This window comes from Halyomorpha halys, unplaced genomic scaffold, assembly GCF_000696795.3.
Source record: "Halyomorpha halys isolate HHAL.00 unplaced genomic scaffold, Hhal_1.1 Scaffold321.1, whole genome shotgun sequence".
Lineage (NCBI taxonomy): Eukaryota > Metazoa > Arthropoda > Insecta > Hemiptera > Pentatomidae > Halyomorpha > Halyomorpha halys.
The window spans coordinates 454899-479180 of NW_027115809.1; the positions used below are offsets into that span (position 1 = coordinate 454899).

At 29.1% G+C, this 24282-nt stretch overlaps 2 protein-coding genes across 2 annotated transcripts; both read right to left on the reverse strand.

The window, feature by feature from the left end:
- Positions 1-681: 681 nt before the first annotated feature.
- LOC106681234 (bystin) lies at positions 682-3301 on the reverse strand (the record flags this gene model as incomplete). The annotated part of the gene is given in 5 exon segments (XM_014421443.2): positions 682-831; positions 958-1099; positions 1183-1362; positions 1478-1615; positions 3122-3301. Coding segments are annotated over 4 exon segments (604 nt in total), but the record flags the coding sequence as incomplete, so codon positions are not given.
- Positions 3302-12761: 9460 nt separating this feature from the next.
- Positions 12762-24256, reverse strand: LOC106681235 (lipase maturation factor 2). Its single transcript, XM_014421444.2, has 12 exons — positions 23964-24256; positions 23703-23883; positions 23518-23619; positions 21389-21597; positions 20207-20385; positions 18375-18480; positions 18150-18287; positions 16607-16815; positions 14836-15076; positions 14536-14746; positions 13633-13784; positions 12762-13560 (listed from the first exon to the last, which is right to left on the reverse strand). Exons 1-12 carry the CDS (start codon positions 24055-24057, stop codon positions 13379-13381), a joined length of 2004 nt encoding a protein of 667 aa, XP_014276930.1. The 5' UTR covers positions 24058-24256; the 3' UTR covers positions 12762-13378.
- Between the last annotated feature and the right edge of the window lie 26 nt (positions 24257-24282).

The following is a 24282-nucleotide window of genomic DNA, read 5'->3' on the forward strand; positions in this document are numbered from 1 at the left end:
AGCCATCTGCAATTTGAAGGGGTTAGAATCATAATGGTGTAAGTCAAGTTTAGCTTATAGCAAATCTTTCATTAACTTCATTAATTATACATTTATTTAAGTATTTATATTATATATTTATCATTGAAGTATATAATATTTAAGTAAATATTATATTTATAATATACCTACATCATTTGAGAACATTTACTAAATATTCACTTATCCAAAATAAAGTAAACTTGACTTTCTGCACTATTATTTCAAGCCACACATTAAAAAAAAATAATCAATTTAATGCTCACTAATAAAATAAAAAACAACACATCAATATATAATAAACATGTATACAGTAGGTTAGTAGTTTCCTATTGGATTAGGAAAAACAAATTGAAGTTATAGAAAAAAAAAAAAGCCATATTTTTAATAGCAGTCTAACTAGTAATACAACTTAACATCACATTAATTTGAGTAGCTAAAGAGAATATTTTTATAATCCTGTTGGCCAGTACCAAGTAAAATATGAATGAAATATTAATTCATACTGCCCTCAATACAAACACATGATATCTGAACTTGTCATAAAAATCAGTTTAATACATGGATTAGTCTCAGTTAATGAAATCAGAGTTAAATTTCTGATTAAATGGTTATTTTCATAAAAAGGGAGAGTCAACTATAATAGTAATGTTTTTCTCTTACCTGTAATATATAATATTTGTTCCCAATTTCGGAGTTTTGGAACAATTTTAAATGCTTTAGGAATTTTACCAGCTCGATATTTTGCAAGGACATCTCTGACTCCTTCATACATAGCTCTAACTCGAGCATCCAAATTTTGTAGATGTACACCTTAAAAAAAAAAGTAACATTTCTGGTTAAATATAAACATCAATTTATGTAAATCAATATTAAGAAATTAAGAACAAGATTGGTCATTTTAGTTATTATTAAAAGTATAAATACTATTTGTCTTACTATCTTTTTCAGAAAACTGAGATTGAATTTCTGTTTGTTTCTCAGTGATTTTCTCATTAATGATATCGGCTAAAGTTAATCTAGGAACAGGATTTCTATTCATAAATTTTTCCAATGCTTTTTCATCATCCTCGTTGATTTCCTAAACAAAAACAGTTAATTGTTAATCCTTAAAATGAGGATTAAAGTATTTAAAAGTATTACATAAATAATTTAAAAGATTACAATATTGTCATAGAAATCTTCTTCCTTGATGTGAAGAGCATCAGTTAATTCTTCTTCTTCATCAGATAATTCATCTCCCAATGTTTTATTGATTTTTTGCTCAAAAACTTCATCTTCAAGTTCTTCTTTTTGTTTACGAGCTTGATCTAAAATTTTTTTTGATAAACCAGAATCGACAAACTGTAAAACAGATATAATAAATACAAATGAAAACTCTAAGTCATTTTAATATATAACTTTTATATCTTTTAAATAAACAACTAAATTATATCTATAAATTAATAAGTAAATTCACCTTGTCATCATCTTCCTGCCTGTTTCTAACTTTTTGCCGATTTTTAAAATTTGTAGGTTCAGACAGTTGCTGATCTAATGGTATATTTTTTAGTGTAACAGATGTTGTCTTGTTCTTTTTAAATTTTCCCATTTCTTTCTGTGAAATAAAATAGGAGATAATAAAATCATTACAAACTGACGTCTTTAACACTAACACACTTTTCACTGTAATAAACTCAAGAAATGATAAGTAACATAACAGTAACACTAGTTAGTTAAAGTCAAACAAATAACAGAACGATAAAAAATAAAAAAAATAGTTGAATGTCAATATTAGAAATTTAAGGCTTATAAAATAAATGTGAATCATAAACTAAGAAATTGCTCAAGATAGGAACTAGTAAAATAATAATTCTACAATCATATGTAGAGGAGACATCAGATATCCAATACCCGACACGTGACCACTAAACTAGTTTGATGATAGTTTTGAATTTTATTAGAACAAACTTATTCTTGATTGTAAATATAATCACAATGAAGTTGGTTGGGGAGGGCAAACATTAATATAATAAATACTAGTTCCAAACAAGTTCAGGTACTGGTTCCAATATCGGTACCGGGAACTAATACAGCAAGGGAGCTTCTAGTTTGGTATTTAACAAAATGAAACTATTAATATATATATTAACAAATCAGTTGCCACAATTAACACCAAAACAATTGTTCTTTTACAATCATACTTTAAAATAATTTTATAATGGACAATTACAATATATCTTATCTGCAACTCCAACATTTTCATGAATATGATCTCTTAATAGATTTAATGGTACTACTGCGCATAACAAGTTCCAGCGGCAGGAAATAAAAAAATCCTTAATTTATGCTCTCTTAAAAGCGAAGACAAAACCCAACAAGGGATTCATTTCAATGGAGGTTACTACTATACTAATTTACTGTATTCTGAAAAGGGAGTTTTAAAGTTCCCACAACTGGAGCTTGTTTTGTAAGCTAATACTGATTTAAAAATGCACTTTATAAAACAATTATGAAGGTGCATAAAAGCATTTTGACACAAAGTATGTTTGAAAAAATTTGTAATAATCACAGTTGAATCTATTAAAGGATTAATAGATAAATAAGGCACATCTAAATATCAGCACTGAAGCTGTGAAATCTTCTAACTTAAAAAAATCAACAATTCAGTTTTAATACTTTAAAAATAATAAAAATTCAAAGCACCTTTCTAGAGATATCTGATCTCAATCATTATTTTAAAGGGTATATACATATAATCTTTTGTGACTTTCAAAATTATTTCATTTCAAGAATGAAGCATTCACTCATTGTTTTTTTTAAATGATATATATTTGTATGGGCAGGTTACTAAGTGTCACCATTTGAATGATGATACCCTATTTTCATAAAAAATACAACTGAAAACACCATCAGGCTCAAGTCAAATTGATCTAAAAAATTATAACTGAAGAACTAATGTTTCGCTCCTCTAAATACACTCATAAAATCAAATAAAAAAAAAAAGGAAGAAGATAGATTAGAAATATCCCCACTTTGGCAAGCACATTTAAATAATATTCGAAAATTTTAGAATCTTGGTAAAACACCATAAAACACTAAAAGTTATGAAAAAACTAATTACCTTAAAAGAAGAAAACTCAGCACGCTTTCTTATTTATGTTTCTCCAGACATTAACCTTACGCCAGAGAGATAGGAAGACAAACCTTCTTGTACTGCACCTAACTTCAACGAGTAAGTAGTTCCCAATTCTGGACCTCTAGAGATGTAGTCAAATAAAACTACCTAAAAGTTTTACTTTATTTTTACTGTATTATAACCTTTTATGTTCAATATTTCAGTGAGATATAGTTTTTCAAACTCGAACATTTTTTTTCCAAACAACAGTTTGTGAATTTATTTTGGAAACAACATGAAAACGACTATACTTACGAAAATAATCATTAAACTACTCTAGGGAATTTTTAAAATCTTCAAATTGAGCTCTAATAGATATTTATACGTTATATCGTTCCAGAGATATTGAACATTTCTTCAAATATGATTCATTTTCAATTTGTGCTGCATAATTTAAAAATCGTCAAAAAAGAGAGGAGTTGACATCGCTCTCCTCTCCTTATTTATGTAAATTCTAACTTATAAGTTTCTGCACAGTAAGCACGAGCTAAGTAATTTCGAAATTAAAAAATAACATGCATTTTCCACCTTAAACCTCACTTTTGTTTCCCCATCAATTTCGTAATTTTCGAGTTATCTTAAAACCTATCTACCTGTTCAAATGTATTTCCTATATCACCGAAATGTATGTCTATATCACCGAAATTGCTCCCATTTTTACTGCTAACCATGTATTTTGTTTTATCAGTATTTATTTCGAGACCTAGTTTTACAAGATAGGAAAGTTAAACAAATGTGCGGCGTCACTTTAGTAACATCCAAACTGCCGCGGCACTGGTTTGCTTCTGGCCTGGAGGGTTGTCATTTTCATGGCGGGGCCCACGCAAAGAAAACTTGACCTTCCCACTCTGAATAGAATAGGGTGGTAACTTATAAAAGAACTCCGTCCATATGTCAGAAATGTCCAGGGATAGGAAATAAATATTCTCAAATATGTAAGGAGTATTTTAACCCCTTCTACATAGATAGTCTTAAAAAATCTGTTTCATTAGGCTCAGGTTTGTTTTTTTCTCTCAGATAAATTGTATTTAACAATTGTGGTAAGTAACATTGCATTCCAGTCTTTATGTTATTGAAGAATTGGTCATAAAACTTTAATGAATAATAAATTATTGTTGCTAAGACAAAGCCTTCAGTACAGGAATTTCAAGTGACTGGTTATATCTAATGATATATTATCTGTATTTTCTTTTAATGCTATGTAGGTTTTCATGGTGTAACATTTTAGAAACAATCAATTAGTGAAATGACTAAGGCTATAAAGATCCATTCAGTTGTTTTCATACTGAGAAATATCGGTGAAAAATCCTGTTATATTTAGTTTAATTGCACTGTGTCTATACAATAGACAAGTGATTGAAAAATTATTACTGAGTAGTTAAATGTTTACCTAATGGCATATATGACTATAAGTAGTGACCAGATTTTCTTGTAATGCATATTTTGTTCCCTAGCTTCCAATTCTGCCAAACCTCAACAGAAATTTGAATCATGGAAAAGACATTCAAACAAAACTAATTTTATATTGCACAAAATTGCATGTTTTAGTATTTTCCACAATTTTGCCTGTCTTGAGTTTTTTTCAGCACAAAATTGTATCTTTTACTCTTCTTGGGCTAAATTTTGATTAGCCAATATTTATTAACTTTAATTTCATTTTATTATTTTTTTCCTTATTTATTTTATAGTTTAAAATCGACAATTTTGAGGTACAACTATATTTTAATTTTTTATGAATGTTTGCATAAATATAGAGTATTTATTTTAAACAAGATTAGGTAAGCTTTCCATGTATTAATATTATAAATGAAATATTGAACTTGATAATTTTACACATTTTGAGTTTTTATTATTTGATTTTGATCATTTTGGGTTTTTTACTGCACATTTTTAATTTTTTTACAGCACACCTCTGCAAATCCTTTCTCTAACTATAAAACATCTAAAGAAAAGCTTGACTTCGGTGGAAGGAGGGATACAAACTATCACTGTATTTTATACTAGTAACAGATAGAAATTGGTGGAGGAAATACATTGAAGGGAATCTATATCCTAGGGTCTGTGGTCTATTGAGTGAGTAGTTGCAATGATTCCTGTTCACCATTACTTATTCTACGATCTGTGGCATTCACTTATACCAATCTTTTTCACTAGTCCACCAATTCCAAATTACAAAAAACTTTCCAAAATTCCACAACCAGTAGGGTGATGAAAATAAGCTGATAGGTGATTGTAATAGGTTTAAGATTCCTCATTCCTTCCCCTTCTATCAGTTAATTAGATGAGATTTGATCCAAATCTTTCTATGATCCTAATTCCTTTCCTTCAAAATACCTGACAGCTACTAATATATTCTTTTATTTTCTCCCACTCTGATTTCGGATGCCTGATGTATAGGCTGTTTTCTAGTAATATTAAAGTATAGAGACATGAATTGTTTCATTAGTATTGTCATACACTAGGTCCTTTTTTTTTTTTTTTTTTTTTTAATGTTCCCAGATTATTTTTCCATACCATTTTCTCTATTCCAGATGTCCCAAGTTACCACTCTCAGAGGCGGTACCCTTGTAAGATGAGGCCATGCTCAAAGGAATTTCACCCTGTCTGCGGCTCAAAGAAATTGGAAGGTGGTGAATCAATTGATAAAATGTTCCCGAATGTTTGCAAAATGGAAGAAGAAAATGACTGTGTCGAAAGTGGTGAGTAACAATGCTAAAATGTTTAACACAATAATTATAAAGTATTTTTCAGCAGTTACAGTATGACCAAGGTAGAAGAATATAGAAGTAGGAGCCATAGTAATATTGAACGTTTAGTGAGTCTGTACTCTTCAGGCTTCTTCTAGATATAGACTACTTGTATTAATACTCTCTTCCATTTTCACAATCCTAATTAAATCACAATTTTGAAGTTGATTATCTGGTTTTGTTGAAACAATTAAACTTGCAATCTCTTGAAACTAGCAGAACAAACAGTGACCTTATATTCATATTCCTACAGAACTGATTGACTTCTAAAATTAACTGCCCGGAATTTATAAAATTAACTTTTTAAACTTTAATTTTAATATCTCTGTTCATAATGAGACACATTCAAAGCCCTTTAATGTCCTTTTAGGTCGAAATATTTATACTTATTATTCTCCTATAAATAGAATTCAAAGAAAGACAAACAATGTGATATATTTCTTGACTCATTGTATACTTTTAAAGAAAAAAATAAAAATGATAGGTTGATTTTTAATATTCTGCAATTCATTTTTACATATAGTTTTATTTTGTTCATTGCAGGTTCACATCCGTGGATTTCTAAAGAGCATTGCCCCTCACAAGGTGCTATGGATGAGGAACGTTTGAGGGCTGAATTTCAAGAGGAAAATGAGGAAGATGAAGAGAGTTTTAGAAAGTTTTTAAGAGATTTGAAAACATCATGAAGCTAATTTTACAGAATCATTAATATTCTATATCAATTTAAAGCTTAGCTTGTATAATCGTTGGAATTTATAGACTAAAACACACACCATTCTTATTTTTATTTTTATTAATCTTAATAGATATCAAAAAGGAATTATTGGTAGAAATGGGCAAGGAATTCTAAAAGGAGGTAGCAGGAATAATGAAAGATTTACTAAAAGAGCAGTTCTTTCATAGGCTTGCTGTATTGTATGACTTTATATTATATTGTATTATATATAACTTCATATTGTATTCTGTATTTATAGTAATGCAAGTCAATAGTCTCTGATCTGCATTTTAAAAAGTAGAAAAGGAACATGTGGATAGAGAGGTAACAGAGGGAGATTTTTTTTTTTTTTATTCTCATTAAGATTAATAATATATTACACATACAAACTGTACAATAAACTGTTTGTGGTGAACTTTGATTTGTCCGTCCACTAGATATATGAACAATTATCCTTTTAGTTTATCCTTAACATATGTGCAAGGAACATAAGACATCTGTCATAATCCGAGTGCCGAAGCGCCTGGACAAGATAAGAGCGATAGGGTTTAAAATTATAAGTTCGAAGCATATTAAATTTAAAAAAATTAAAATCTTCCAGTATCTCAAAGAGAAGAATCAAAATTTTCCATGATATACTACAATAAAATATCCAGTTCCTGGTCAAAAAAGTGCTGCCGGCTTCTTGGTCGACCCACAACAGATACCAATCTCCTCATATTGTGAGCAACATAAATAAATGTTTTGTGGTTCACTTGGAGACGATCGGGAAATTTCTGGGAGTGCAATACAACTTCATGGCGAGCAATACCACCACTTTCAATAAAATAATTGTACATATTAGTTTTTTGCTACAGGAAAATGGAACTCGGTTCATTCTGACTGACTACTTAATATTAACTAGGCATACAGAATGGTTATAGGTATTATTGTAAACGTTGTTTGTTTCATAAGACCATTTAACTAAACAATGACAGAGAATGCAAAAGCTTATCTCATTCACAAAACGTCCTGAAGTTTATTTCTAATCCTTCACTACATCTTTAAAAAAACTTTTTCTTATGAATTTGGGTTAAAGAGATTCCAAATGGGTAAATTATTTCCTGTTTAAAAAAAATTTAAAAGAATATGTAGAAACCGAATCAATATTATTATTTTTTCTTTAACTTTGTAATTTATTGGCCGATTTAAAATGTGGTCACACTATTGATTTCAGTTTAAAAATACATTAAAATCAGGTATCGGAAGGCATAGGTCCCTATCTGAAATTTTAAAATTGTTCTGGGTCTGTGACACCCCATATATTTTTTTAAAATCTTAAACTAGGCTGAAAAACATCAAATACTTATTTTTTATAACGTTATCCAATTAAGAGAAATTCATCCGGGCCATCTAAAAAGGACAACCTGTATGTAAAAGTTTTTATTTGATAAGTATAAAATGTACAATAATTACTATTTTGCTTTTGGATTTAGGATTACATTTTTCTTTCTACTTATAATGTAACAACTATGTTTTACATGGTAAAAACAAACTGAATAAAAAAAAAAAATCAAAATAATATTGAAATAAAATAAAATACTTATCATTTATTGATGAATTTTTACAGCAATGTATGTTTTGTTTCTTATATAGTTATGTAACTACAGGTTGTTTTTGAATAATTTCCTATTTCTGTTATTAATGGTTTTAGAGATTATGGGCAAGATTGGAAGAAATTATGAGTCAACTTGAATATACATTTATGTACGGTGTCTATATTTAGTTTTGAGTGCATTTTAATTATTTTAGGGTAATAGTTATTGTCAACTCTGAGGTATTTGTTTTGGAATATTTGAGTACTGCTTTATAGAGCATCAATTTATTTCTGATGAATAATTTTGAATTTTTATTTAAACATTTTATACATTATTTTCTTGTGTTTTCTAATTTTGAATTGTATGATATAATAAAAAAAGAGAGAGTTAAAGTTAATAAACATTAACTTTATAGAAATAAACATTATTATAACAGATTTACATTGTATATGTTTAACATCTTTGTGATGTTCTTGCTCTAATTCATTGGCCATTCTCTAACACAATCCTCTTCACCCCAGTTACACTATGGTTTCATGTATACAACTCATGAAAATACTTGTAAATTATTACAAATTATTTTTTTAATATACTAAGGGATACTCTCTGTCCACCTAACAGTGGACAATCCCCATTTTGTAAATTACAGAAATGTTCATTTAATTGTATTACTTACTGCTTGAATTGTATGGGAATATATATATATATATGTATATAAATAGGTAAGTGAAAGAAAAAAGTGATATTTATCTTTATTTATTTCTAGATATATATAACAAGTTTATCGGGACATTCATCCTCAGAAAATATATTATATCGTCTTCAATTTTTCTTAATAAAACTAATTTACAATATAGTAGTAAAATTAGAATTAAATTGTTATTGTTAACACAGAAAGGAAAAATTATTTTGTCATAGTTTAATCCAAATAAAAATGTAATTTAATGATTATTTTATTATCCAATTTCTTTCTTAAATCTCTTATTCACTCTTAAATTATATTTTCACAACCAAAATTCCTCATCTTTATTTATTTCTTAATTTAGAACATGTTGTTATTATGCATATATCTCTATTGATCATGTTAAAAAACTAACTCCCTTAATCCTTTATTAATATAATTTCTTCCTAACTCACTTAATCTAAATGGTATTCAGTTTATCATAACAAAACTAATTCACAATATAGCAATTAAATCAGAATCAAATTCGTCTATTTGTGACATTTCAATTCCAACAAATTCTTCCAATGCATATGTCTTCATAGAACTCATTAAAAGCCTAACTCTCTTGATACGTGTAAATGGTTAATTTTTCATAACAAAACCAATTTACAATTCAACTTAAACCACAATTAAATTCTTGATTATTTGAAGTTTCTAACTGATCAAGAAATATATCTGATATATAACAATGAAAGACCCAGTCATGAAAAGCTAAAATTATTATTTTATTATTGGTAAAATCTAACAATAATATATTTTAAATAACAATATTTCATTGTTATTTTACTATTTAAAATTTATAATAGTTCCAATTAGTACCGTTAAATGCCAGCACCACAATATAGCGGTTTTTGAAGTCCAAATGTAGGTTAAAAATTTTTAATAATAGTTCGACTAACTGCATAAAGATCGCAGCACCATCCAAGGAAGCTAGGAATAGTAGTTCTAATAACCGCCGCAAGAGGCCAGCACTATCCAAAAAGCCATTCCCATAGCCTTGCAGGAATTTTTCATTTTGTATTAGGATATTAGAAACTCGCAGGAGCTCAACTGATCAGATCAGATAGTTAATAGTTGTGTTGGAACACTCGATAGATTTGTTCCAACACAATTGTAACGTCAGAAGGACTTGTTGAGCTCCTGTAAGTTCCTAATATCCTTATACAAAATATAAAATTCCTGCTAGACTTTGGTAATGGCTGTTTGGATGGTGCTGGCCTCTTGCGGCAGAAATTGAAACTACTATTCCTGGCTTCCTTGATTAGTGCTGCTATCTTTATGCAGTTAGTCGAACTATTATTAAAATATTTTCAACCTATATTTGGACTTTAAAAACCACTATTTGGTGGTACTGGCATCTAACGGTACTAATTAAAACTACTATTTTCTCTATTTCTTGTTTTCTGATGCTACCTTTAAACTGTTAGTTCAACTATTATTTTAACATTCTAAATTGTCATTTTATGTATACATTTTTTTGTTGTATTGATCAGAGTTGAAACAATGCTTAAAGACCGGTTTAATGTCTTGACACTAAATCATATTTCATATGTCGTTCTGCGTCTGGCGAGATTGTTAATAGTTCAAGAAATGTCAGTGGAGTAACAGTCACATTAAATGCCATATTTTAACAGTCATATGTGTACACTTTGATAGTTAACTGTGGTAACATATTAACCTTACCAAATGATATGATGATAGGTGGGGAAACATTGTTAGAGTGGGTCAAAAAAATATTGGCACACCTAATTTATTTTGTTTTATTTTGAAAAATACAAAATTTTATTTTTAAACATCTTTATTTAATAAAATATCCATAATTACATACAATTGTAATAGAAATATTTAAAAGAACAAATCTTCTTTAGAAAGTCAAAAAAGTATTGACACACTTTTGATAATGTACATACTATTCTATAAATTTGTACTGGACGCCACTAATATTTTGCCATTATAACATTAGCATCTATGACAGCCTGTAAAGTTTTTGGTATTGACAAAAAAATATTTTGTTTCTTCTTGACCAATTTTACGCCATTCCTTCGACTATTTTACTTTTGGCACATTTTTTGAAAACATTTAATTTTTTATTATTTTTAGATCCAATTGATACCATAGATGGTCTATAGCATTAATGCCCGGAGACTGTATTAGCATTATTTCCTTTAGTTTTTTTGCTGTGGGCATACAGTCATTGTCTTGTTGGAAGATAAAAATATCTTTGATCCACAGCTTTTAGACACTACTATTTAAATTGTGCTGCAAAATGGTGACATATTTTTCAGTATTCATAATACCATCAATATAGGCCAACTTTCTTGTACTATTCCATGACATGCAACCCCAAACTTTGACACTTCAAGGTTCATGTTACACAATGGGCCTCACATGTAGAGGGTAAAACTCGGTATTCGATTTTTACCAAATGTACTAGTGGCCTTAAAAGCCAAAAATATTAAATTAACTTTCATCTGAAAAAATAACATTTTTCCAGAATTCAATTAAATTTTTTCAGTCTCTATCAACAATATCGATTAAACTGAAGGCACTTGGTTATTGAATCCTACTCCTCTACTGAACCTCCCCCTCCCTTTCCCTGTGTTCACTTTTCATGGCAGCTAACACTATCATTCATCCAGGAGAGGATAAGCTGCAAGGATAAGTGAACTCAAAAAAGTTGGCCTTAAGAAGACCCTGGGAGTGGCACAGATGCAGGACCAATCTCTATCTGCTTTCCTTCTCAGTTTACATTATTGTTGTTGTGTTTCACTTTAATTTCTTGAATGGTTTAAATGATTTTCATTGTTCATGAACCAAATCACTAAAAATATTATTCACTACATTCTGTACCCAGCTGATATTTTTGATTGAATGAACAATGAACAAATTAAATTAAATAAACAATGAATGAATTCTTATTTACATCAAAGTAAACCTTGGCTAGAGGGAGCCTGGTCATCTCCCCTTTTTTGGTTCAATTTTCCTTAAGGTTAGTAGGGTTTACCATCCTCCTGGTCCTTAAAGGGCATAGGACCATCCTAAAAAAACTCGAGTTTCTTGAGAAGGGAGAGACAAAATTGAAAAGTAAACATTTTGACCAGATTTCTCTACTAAACTAAAATATTCTAATTTTCCCAAATCTTATAAACTTTTCTTTTAGCAGCTGAGAATGCTACATTACATTTTATAATTTTCTGTTTTATTCAAACAGAACATATATCAATAAAATCCTCATGTCTTAACTTCATTTAGTAGAAGTATTTACCAACGTTTTGCTATTGGAAGTAGAATCTAAAATTTCCTAATTTTTTTTTTTTTATTAATGGGGAGGGATGACATTCCTAATACTTAAATCTATAATTTAGACAAGTATTTTTCATAAGTATATAAAGAAAAGGTATTAAATAACATCAATTGTTTAAAATTTAAACTATCCAATAGTTATATGCTTAAATCTTGAGTGGTTTGTAATTAACATACTAAAATTCATTTCCCCCATTATAATTGTATATCTTATAAGACTTTCTTAAATATAACTTCTTTATTAGGATTAATTGGAAACAATTAGATGAACCAAAATGTCTCAGCCAGATACTATTTCAACAAATAGGGCCTATTGTTTCAAAATTTCACAAATAAGAATTCTACATAAATATAACTTTTATGTAGTTATTTATTTTTCATGTTTACATAAATTCTATTGATTTCATCCTTGGAAAATTTAATTCAAAATAAAAAAAATCACCTCAAAATTGTATTCAAATATATAATTAGTCACGATCTCTTGGTATAATAAGGAAATAAATAATTTTAAACAAATCAAAACCTTCTACTTTGTTTATTTTCTAAATTAAATGTCATCTACTTACACTTAATGAACGATTGTGTTCATATTCTATTTTAATTTACAAATCTGTGATACAATTTTTTAAACAGTATAAAATAACTTGGTCTGACATTCATTATCTAGTAAATAAATAATATTATTATTACAATTAGACAGTTAGTTAATTACAATTGCTTATAAAGATTTAAACTTAATAACACTTAAGAAATAAAAAATAACTTAGTAAAAAAAACATTTAAAAAATTTTAATTCAAGAAACACTAGAAAAAGTCTTTAAAACAGTCTTTGAAACTGTAAAATACAAAAAACCAACTAATTATCAAAAAAGAAAGAGGTACCAGCATTATATATGCATATTTGATAATTAGTAGACAAATTTAATTTTTTTTATTATTATAATTAATGACATTACACAGCAACCGCTGGAAAAGCTCTTATAAATAATTACATTAGAAGTGCATTAACATCAATATATACGAAGACTTGACACAACAGCTTTATTTTTGAGTCCCTTAATATAAATAAACATTTTTTTTTTTCTTTAATGTCGAACAAAAATTAGGGCTCAATATATGAGAGCTATAAACACACATTTAATTTTTAGTTCTTCGCTGATTTTGTTTTTTCTGTTGTGTCTGTTGAGGTACTGGCTTGTGTTGACTTCCGCTTCCAATATACGACGAGGCCAAAATAATTGCAATACCACTCAACAACAAAGACAACATAAGGAGAGGAGGCTCAATCGAAGAAAATCCTTGTCTCACTAAATTCAAGTCTGGAAAAAAAAAAAAAAATGAATCAATATCTACTTAACAATTAATATATTTTTAAAACATAAATAACTTACAATTGACAACCAAAGGTGATACGGTTTCTTTTTTCTTTTCTTGTCCTAAGATTTTGAAACTTTTGAGGTAATCAAGAAGAGGAGTGTGGTCTTTGGCGAATATTGGAAAATAATCTCCAACCTTTTCCCTTGTCCAAAGAGCAGCTGAATTTCTGTTACATGAAAAAAAAATTAATATAAACTGATTTCTGGCATTAAATATAAAATACCAATGGGAAGAATGACTTCCTCGATTTACCTTTATGCAATAAAATATGCAGCAGTTATTAAATATTATTCTTTGTATTACTGTATGTTATGTAACTATTTGTGAGCTTTTCTGTATGTATTTTCTTTAAAAAACACAGTTGAAAATTCCACTTTCTTTTCTTCTAACAAACAAGTGTCCGTTAATCAAAGTTTTACAGTAATTATAAAAATAAAAATTGGGAAAATTGGTTAGCTTAACAGAAAAGATTCTCAATCGATCAGAATGAAGATTTTTTTAAAAAAATGAAACGTTTCACAACATGGTCAAAATAATTAAAAAATATATTCATAGGTCAAAATAATTTTTTTATTGAATAACAAAATGGAGGAACAAATAGAATTTTCCTACAATTTATTTTTTTCTGCAAACTAAGATGAGGAACATCATTATTTGTTCCAGTTTCAATTTTGCACAAATGGTGACCTAAGATAATCAAAATATCAGCTGACAATAATTAGTACAGTTTATGGGGAGTTCTATAAGTTCTTCCTTCACACCTTGGATATTCAATCTTTATTGGTAATCCATAATAAATTATGTTTATAATCGATAATGATAATTTATTGATGTTATAAAAAAAATGACAAAGATGCGTCTGCCATAATTACTTAATAATAAAATACATTTTAGTATGATAAAACTTGAATAATCACCTGGACGACCACGGAACATAATGGTACTTGTAAAGAGTTGCCCTAACGTATTTTGGAGGTTTAGGCGAAAATGGACTAGGACCCATCAGCTTCATTACTTCTTCTTGACCAGTTAAAATACGATAAGCGAGAGACATAATCCAAGGATTCTGATGGTAAGTACCTAAAGCGGCAAACCACATTTGCCAATCTAATCTTGGCTGATGAGGTACTGGAAACAAATCAAAAGTATGATAAGCAATAAATACAAAATAGGAGAATTTAAAAACAATTTCTGGTTAGTCTATAAGTTATAATTACCAACGAATGGTAGGCTTCTATTAACTTCTCCTGGCTTATATTTAAAATGAAATTCAGTCCAAGGGCCATCTAAGGCATTAGATCCTTCAATAACAACTTCCGGACGTCCTCCAACGCCAGTCATTCTTCTAAATAAACCATAAGAATTGGTTAAATGAAGACCTGACAGCTTGTCATGCCATTCTCTAGCTTCTGGCAGAACTGTCTTATTTCCAGCTGGATGTAAAGTTGAGAATGGAACCTAAAGAAAATATGGAATTATAATAAGATAAAGTATTAGAAACAAAATTATTTCATACAATGTAGGGTCTCTTGTATGAAGTTTAAAAAATTAAACCAAAAATAGCTTGTAAATAAAGGTTTAAGCAGAAAAACCAATGAGGTTCGGTGGAGAGTGATATAAAATAACGGCACACCAAACACAAAGGAGAAAAACGATTAGGTTCTGCTAAAAATCGTGTTTGAAAACATGTTGCACAGCAGAACAAAATCCTGTGCCTCCAGAAAAAATGTCAATGGCATTGCAACTTGTTAACGTATTTTTTTTTTTTTTTTTGTTCTTGGGTTTGAAATGGGTTTCAATTGCAATGGGACATCATAATGAAAATCACTCAGAAAGTAATTTCCTGTTATCATGGAAATTAACTCAAATTTCTAAAATATAGAACCTAATTGTTCCCATCAAATTTCTATTTGATATCTAAAGTATTGCTTCTTGTTGTTCAAAGAAAAGTTAGATTACCTATTTAATCACTCACTGAAAATGCACCAGATTGGAAAACAAACACAATATATTGAACCGACTTATAAAATAAATACTTGCCATGGTCTAAGTTCATAAACTGCCTTCATTTTTTCATACAAAACATTTGATAACAGATTTAAAACAAAAAACTGAAAATAAAACTAAAATTTGTCAAGAATCTCCTTATACAAAGGAGAAGGATTACCCAAAATCCTATATATTAATCCTTTTATATTAATTAGGGAATGACCTAGGGTTATTAAAAATATTTAATACTATTTCAGCTCAATATAACGAAAAATGATTTTTTTTTTTTTTAAATTACAGAATTAATTTCTTGGGGCTGTTAAGAAATAAATTTAGACTGACCCAGGAGGAAATTGAAACAACTTTCAGAACCAAGCCCTAATCTTATATAATTAATGTGTTTATTCTATTGATTGTTAGGTATGGAAAATATATTTTGGGCCAATGACTAAACTCGTTATAAAGTTTAATGGGCCAAATTATCCTTTGCAGCTCTGGAGACTTTCTCGAACTTCTCTTTCTCGAAATTCAAAGAATGAGGGGAACCTAAACCTAACCTTATTTTCTGTTACAAAGGATAATTTGGCTTGTAAAGGATTGAAAAATCTGGAATTCTATGATCTCTTTGCCGATGCTGACATTGTCAGAATCAAGCTGAATGGGATGGACATTTATAAAAGAAGATAGAAACAGAGATCACCAAAATCTTGGAAGGGTGCTGTATTGCACCAGAAGAAAAATCTCTAGTTAAAACTACGATGGATGAAATGTTTGGCCCTTAATGAGAGGAGCCTTCCTCGAACCCCAAATTAGAAATCAGCTATGCAGGGTAGAGCTGAATTTTGGATTATTGAGATCAAGAATCACCATGAGTTTTAGCACCAAAAAATTGAAAACAAAGTGGGACAAATAATTCAGTGATATCCTGTGAATGTTTGGAAACTGAGCTGAAAATACATAAAAAAATATTTTATTATATTGTCAATAATAAAAACTTACTAAGCTGTCTGCAAACAGGAACAAGGCAGTGAATATATAAAACAATGTAGATCCAATCGAAGCAATCTTCGAGAAAATGCCTGAAGAAGGCTGGGTGCAGGCCTGAGTCAGAGCTTTGAGTGATGCTAGCAAAAGAGATAGCAAAGCAACACCAACAAGAGCGGGGATTGCCCGTCCGAGAGTATTGTCAAACTGAGCTGATGAAAATGCTATAAAAATAATAAATAAAAGAAAAATTAATATATATATATTTTTTTAATGTTATAAAAACAATTATTAGTATTATATTAAAAATGTAAATGATTTATAAATTTAAGCTAACTGTTAACTATTATAACAAAAATGGCTGTATCCACTCACACTAGCTGCTGAGTCAAGTAAAATTTCATTCATCCTGCAACCAAATACAAAGTAAGAGACTTGAACTGGATGTGATTGGTTGCCTAGTAACTAATCGTATTCAGTTTGATATTATCTCGCTTCCATTTCATCTCATGTCTTCAGCAGAGGGGCTTGAGGTTTTCAGATTATTCGAAAAACTAATAATCAGTGGAGAGCAGGGGTGGCCAACAAGTCGTTTGCGAGGCCATTTCGGATCGATCGTTGCTAGCTCACAATGACCGTGGTGAAATTCCATGTACCATGGACTTTGAAGCAATAGTTTCAGACATATTTCTTATGGACCAAAAGTTATTAATTATCCATGTTCTTTTAATTCCTGTAGACGTGAGTTTTTTGGCCCTTCAAATAATTATTGTTTTTTACTTAGGTAAATAAACTATATCTTTATTTCAGAGCGATGTATACTCAGCGAGATATTAATAGATTAGCAAAAAGTAAGTCATATTATTCTCTCATAATACATTTTCCTGGCCCAAAAAACAAAAAACGAACAAACGTGAAACTGAAATATTGAAATCAAATCATCAGCCATACTGTGCAGCTTTATAACAACCTTTTCAAATTATGAACAAATATTACAACTAGTACATTGAGGTTTAAAAAAATTAAATTGCACTTTAAGTAAAAAAAGTCTACTTTTTTAGGTAACGGATTTACGGAAAGCTGCTATCAAAAGTTGAGTCTGGAAATTTATTTTCTTCATGAGCCTATATCTCGAAAACTTATCAAATGATTTAAAAAATAAAAAAAAAGTTTTGAACATATATATTATTCATCAACTCATACCTCGCCTTATACCAAAAGATGAGGAAAAGATATTTAAGCAGAAAGAACAGGATAGGAAATCCAAAATTAACAACTAACGCAAGAAATATTTTTATCTCATACGATACATGATTTGTCAGAAATTACTTTATCAAAACATTGTTTGATATAAAATGGAATTATAAAAGAGCATAAATTATATTATAGCCCATAACCTGTATATTAGAATTTTCCGGAAGCCAATAAATATATCAATCTAGTATTTATTTGTAATAGAAAAGATGATGGAAAAAAAAAAACTTAAACTTTTTTGAAAGGTAAGGTAAACAAATAAATTAGAGAATTTAGGTAAAAACTAAAGCACAATAACACATACTTATTTTTGATTCAACAGCACCTCCTGGTACAATTTTGAGCCCAAAGAGAACAACAGTGGCATAGATGAGTCCTAAATATACACCAACTGTGATAGCTGTCTTAAAAAGCTTCATGAATATGCCCGACTTCTTAGTTGCTAAAAATCAGAATAAATTTTATTAATCATCAGAATAAAAGTTTGGAAATAGTATCTATTGTAATAATGACCAACAAATGTACTTACTTTTATAAAAACTATCATCATCTAAAAGGCTGAGGCACAAAGCAATTGTGAGCAAGTTGAAAAAATTGTAATTTCCTGTTAGTATTATAGCCAATTGTAACAAAACCTAAAACATTTGGTTAGTATCCAAAAAACAAATGGTTTAGTAATCAGCACAATAATTCTAATATGAGAAATATTAATTTTACATTTCTAAAATAAGCGAAAGTTAGGACGCATAATTGCTACTTTAAAAATGAATGTTAAATTTAAAACTTGTAAATTTTTTTATTTATATCTACCATAAAAGATTTCATCATGATGGAAAATAAAGAAAAACAGATTATCATTAATTTTCAACCATCTTATCCCAAATACATCTTATTTATCAACAACATAATAAAAGGCATAATTCATAACTCTTAATAGTTTACCTTTCCCAAAAGAATATATTTATTTAAAAATAAAGAAGACACTCTCAAGATGTATTTTTCTCATCTTCAGTTAAATTGTTTAATAAATATTGCAAAATATGATGGAATAAAACTATTCTCCAGTAACTCATAAACAAACAGGAGACTAATGGAAGTCTACACCTTATTGACTATTATTAATAACAGTAATGAATAATACCATAGTTTAAGGTTTTGGTGGCTGAGAGTGTTAAGGCAACACCTTAGTTTTTTTTTTATTCTGAGGCAGATCCACAGAATGAATTTTGACCTTTCCACTCTGGTAAAAATAGGTTAGTTATCTATTAAATAATACGCTCTACCCTAGTAAGAGTACAGAAGGACTAAACAAACAATGTCCCCCCCTTTTTTTTTTGTTCAAAATTTCTCGTTTACTTTCAGGCTATCGTACATAAATATTTAATTATTCCATTTTAAGAGATATATCAGTTTATTATTTTAAAAATATAAATAACCATAAGAATGACCAGAGAGAACCTTTCTGTATAGTAAGGTAAAGGTAACCTTTCTGTAGAGGTCCTCAATGAACTGAATTGTACTCGAGGTGAAATTTGTAGTTAATTTTTCATCTACTTACTAACATAATATGGTACTATCAATCCCTTCTCTAAGTAGCAAAGGAGCAATGGATTTTGACGAATGAGGTATGAAAAGAAGAAAGGGAATTTCACGGAGAAGTGACAATCCCAATTCCGATTCTCAAATTCTTACTGGAACTTTAAGTTATTATAAAAGATGAGATGTTTCAAAACTCTCACAGAGATAAGTCAGCGGATTGAGACAGTCAAAATTAGATTTTAAAGATTTTGACTCTGACATCAATACCTAGGTACACTCCAGCGGAAAGTAAGTTGGGCCTTGTCTGGCTCAATTTTCATATCTCAAATTATTTAGACCCATGGGTTCCCATAAAAAATTCCTGCCCGCCTAAAACATATCTTCATGTACAACCTAGCTATGAGTTCTCAGTGGGTAAGATTCAGGGTTAATACAATTTTATGGATAGCTGAATATTTACTGTAAAACAGAAGTGATACTTTCCAAAATGCTTATCTATAAAATGGTATAAGAAATAATATTTCTATACATTAGATTACAATATGCAACCGAAGATGAGAAATTATATCTTAAAAAATAGTTAATAATTAGATTAATACATTCTAATAATAAGAAAAACGATATAAGTTAATAAAGGATTTTTTTCCCATTTTAAATAAAAGAAAAAATTAAGTTAGATTTATTGAAATTAAAAAATAAAATCACAGCAGATAAAACAAAATATGAAAACCTTAAAGACACGCTGTTATTCAATAACTCGCATACATATTGTCATGGCATATGTATGGAATATTTAAAGAAAAAATTATACAAATTAAATACCTGAAGAAAGAAAGCAGTAATCCTAACTGCCCTCACGGGAAAGAAGAAAAATGGTGGAAGTAATATTTCAATAAAATATGTACCAACTACCCCTAATTTCAAGAACCACTGTGGTAAATGGTGCGAGTACCATGCCAATGAAGTTGGTATACACTGAGATTCGAAATGGACTGAGAGTGCTAGAAAAAATAAATAATAATAATAAAATAAATTAGTAAATATGAAATTTTTTTTTAATCTTATGAGTACAAACTCTCACATTTATAAGTCATATTTACTAAGAACAAATTGTACATAATAAATCCCAACAGGTCAAGTCCAAAAAGAAATAACAGTTATTAATTTATATAACTATGATAAGCCCTCATTAAAAGAAAAAATCTCATTTTAACCATATAAAAGCAGAACTTTTCATACGAATAGAAACAGAATTTTATTGAATGCTATGAAATGAGTTTGTTTTAAATTTATTCGGTCACCGTTTGCAGGTACCTAATTCTTTAATGAAAAGTGAGCATCTTAAGATTTAATCATTGGAAAATTGTTAAAATGTGAAATAATAGAATGTAAGATTTACTCTCAAAATATGTGTAAAATCAAAGCATACCTACAAAATATGTTTTGTTTTTTTCAGAATTAAAAGTAGATCATTGTCACATCCCTTATCAAGTGAGTGATTCACACTGTCCACACTGTTAGCCTACAAATGAAGTCGAGATGGGTCGTCAACCCCATTCCCTACCCCTACTACATGTCATTTAACTTTTGTCACAAATTCTATTAACTTTGTTTTACTAGACTAACAACACATGAAATGCATTGTAATATTGATCAATAAATAAATTAAAAAAATTAATTTCAGCAGTAGTTTTTGTATTGTTTCCCCTGTTATAGCTCTATTTTTCTATAGGCCCTATGAGAGCATTAAAACCAGAGTCTGGCAACTATGAAACTAATAGCTAATTTTTGCCTATCTTTGATTAAGTTTTACACTATCAAGATGCAGTAAACTAAAGTGCATTGAATATTAAGTATCTACAACGACTCAATGCACTCTAGTTTCTAATATTCCAATGAAAACCCTTATTTTTCTACTGATAAAATGAACAGAGTTCCTAAGAAATGAAAGTTGATTTTCATCAAAAATTATTATGCTAAATTATAAAAAAATAGCAACATTACCACTAAGACCCCACCATGTTGGACAACCACTGGTTAGTTTAACTATGCCAGAAGAGAACATGAGCCTAAAAAGAAGCCACCTTACAAGCCAAAAGGTAACATGATCTCTTGGTGACCCTGGCTGCTGTTTCTTAGCCGATCTTGTCGCCTTGTGCCGAAGAGGAGCGATCAGAATACACAAAAATCCTGTTTCTAAAAGGAGTATATCCCTAAAACAAATTAAATTGAAATAACTAACTAAGAAATTAATTTGAAACACAATTATAAATATATAGCATTGGTGTATAAAAAATAAATTTCAATGAAACACAATATATTAAGATTACTCTTAAAATTGCTCAAAAACTTTTTTCATCTAAATTTATTATAAATATATATAAGTTTTATGGAATCTAAACGCCTATGTAGCAAAAGATCATACTCTAAAATACACTATCAAAATTTTAATATTTAAGCATTTGAAAACTCCCCAAAACTGAAATTATATGAACAGAATAATGTGAAATGATATTAATGAAGTATTCAGTTTCCCCTCAACTTAAAATTTTGAATGATTGGATTAAAACCTTTTCTGGGAAATTCATCAGTATTATCCTACATGATCAATCTGAACATTCATCTTTGGTTATACAATTATTTTAACTGACCATGTAGGGATTCCTTATCAAAATAAATGCTAACTTATCGATCATTAATACGACAGCATCATCTATCAGAGTCTTCAATCGAAATTTATTCCTTAAACGTTATCTTCCATTGATAACTCAGCTAATCATAAACAGACTACCTTACAAATCAGGCTTGCTTGAACATGAGCAAAAACTGAGGAGAATATCAGAAGTTATTGATCAACAGGAGCTGGAAGTCCAAAGTTGGAGTGGGTAGTTGATGAGATAGCTAGGGATTCCAGGAGTCTCACTAGCTACCAGAAAATTGAAGATGAGAGCACAAAAAGAGGAAAAGCCTGGATCCATAACAATATGAACACTAAACTTGACAAACTATGTAATTTTCCTAATGTTTTCATCCAATTATAAACTCTTCTTTCATGTGTTTGCTCAATATTAAATAATTCTACAACTCAATAAAACTTTTTAAACAAACAAAACTTGCATTTAATCACTTATGTGATCGATTATATTAAAACCAACAATTTTTACTGGGTATAATCAATAGGTCATAATAAAAGTGAACTGAAGTACTAAAGAGATTAAGTTATTTACAAAGATGATGACAGAAAAATCTTAAAATTTATTTTAATATTGGTACACTAATCAATACCTAAGAAAATCAACTGTACTATTAAAGAATCTAAATTATTTGTAAACTATAGTAACATTAACTAGGTATAACATTAATGATCATAAAAAATGAATAATCACTAAAACAAAATGAGTGTGATAATATAATGAAAAATGGTAAAATGACTCCCTTTTGGTTTCACATTAACGCAATGATCAAATAAGACATTTACTAATTTCTAAAAAATGTAAGAAGCAATATCAGATTTCAATTTGTAACTGATACACTTTAATTGAAGACCACAAGATTATGTAACACGATATCAATATTTATACACAAGCACAATTAGAGTCTGAACAGAGATTGTCAACAAGATTGAGTTAAGTTGAACCTTGGTTTAAGATAAAATAAACACTATGCAACCAGGCATTCAAATCAATGCAGAAAAAAATGGAAGTAACACATTAAATGATTATCTTCATCACACAAAACAACTTTAATTTTTTTATGCAATAATAAGAGTGAAATATTTAAATTTCTAGATATGATTTCAGAACTTATAAAGATTTTTAAAAAAGAAGTCATAATTTCAAACAATTCAAATCTAGTTGTAAGAAGGTGTTGGCTGTTGCTAGGTTTGAAAGAAATGAGATGAACCCAGATTAACATCAGTTTCTTCCAGCCAAAACAAACTTCAAGAACAATTCATTGATAATAATCCATGGACTTTTTGGATAAAATGATAAGTTAATCAGTAAATGATAGTGATAAAAATGATAATAAAATTAAAACCAAGGTATACATATAATTACCAAACCAGTGTAATATCAACATCATTTAAATATGTTTAAATGCGACTAATTAATACATTAAATCAAAATAGTTACCACTGAAACCACATAAAAGTCTGTCCAACTTGGTAAAGGGAATAGTATAACGACCAAAGAGCTGTGAATGTAGATTTAGAACAGAACTTTTGTGAAAAAAACCTGAAAAAAATATAATAAAGATCATTACTTTGAGTCTAATAAAATATAACAAAAGAAGAAAGAATAAATAATGTTATTGTTACCCAGTAAAAGAAAACAGCATTCCTATCAATGCAAGTACATCCATCATATATTCAGTATCAAGGCCTAAATATGGTGCAAACCAGAGTAATGTCGGTTTTTTCTGTAATTTAGCGGCAAATTCGGTTTCTTTAACATCCATTTGGGTTCTTGCGGGTAAGATCCCATTGTTTCCATACAACCCTAATCAGATAATAGACCACATTAGTAAAACAAACCAAACTTAATAGGTCAAGAAAGATAAATGATAAATTCTTCCTTACCTGGTATTTGTACATATAGAGAGGCAAAAGCAAAAAGATAAATAGCACAAATGGAACGAAGAAACAAGTTACGTGTATAACGAATCTCGGCCATTTTGGTGATGTTTAGTGGATAATAGTTAAATTAATAATAACAAGGGGCAAAATAAATCAAAAATTTGAACTATACATCATTTAACACGAAAAAGATAATATATCCTAAACCCCAAGACCAACGCTCATTTCCAACTCGCCCCTTCTGATTTGGCCGCTGCACACTGGTCGGCCTACCAAGCTAACTTGTATTCGTACATCCCACGGGTGCCAACTAAAATTTTTT

Bases quoted from the DNA above. Each gene is read 5' to 3' on its own strand.
- LOC106681235 (XM_014421444.2), bottom strand. From the start codon at position 24,057: ATGGCCGAGATTCGTTATACACGTAACTTGTTTCTTCGTTCCATTTGT. The intron at 15,077-16,606 runs GTAAGTTTTTAT...TATTTTCTTTAG, and splicing joins TCCTGTTTGCAGACAGCTTA to GTTCCATTCTCAACTTTACA. The intron at 13,785-14,535 runs GTGATTATTCAA...TTCATGTAACAG, and splicing joins TATGTTCCGTGGTCGTCCAG to AAATTCAGCTGCTCTTTGGA.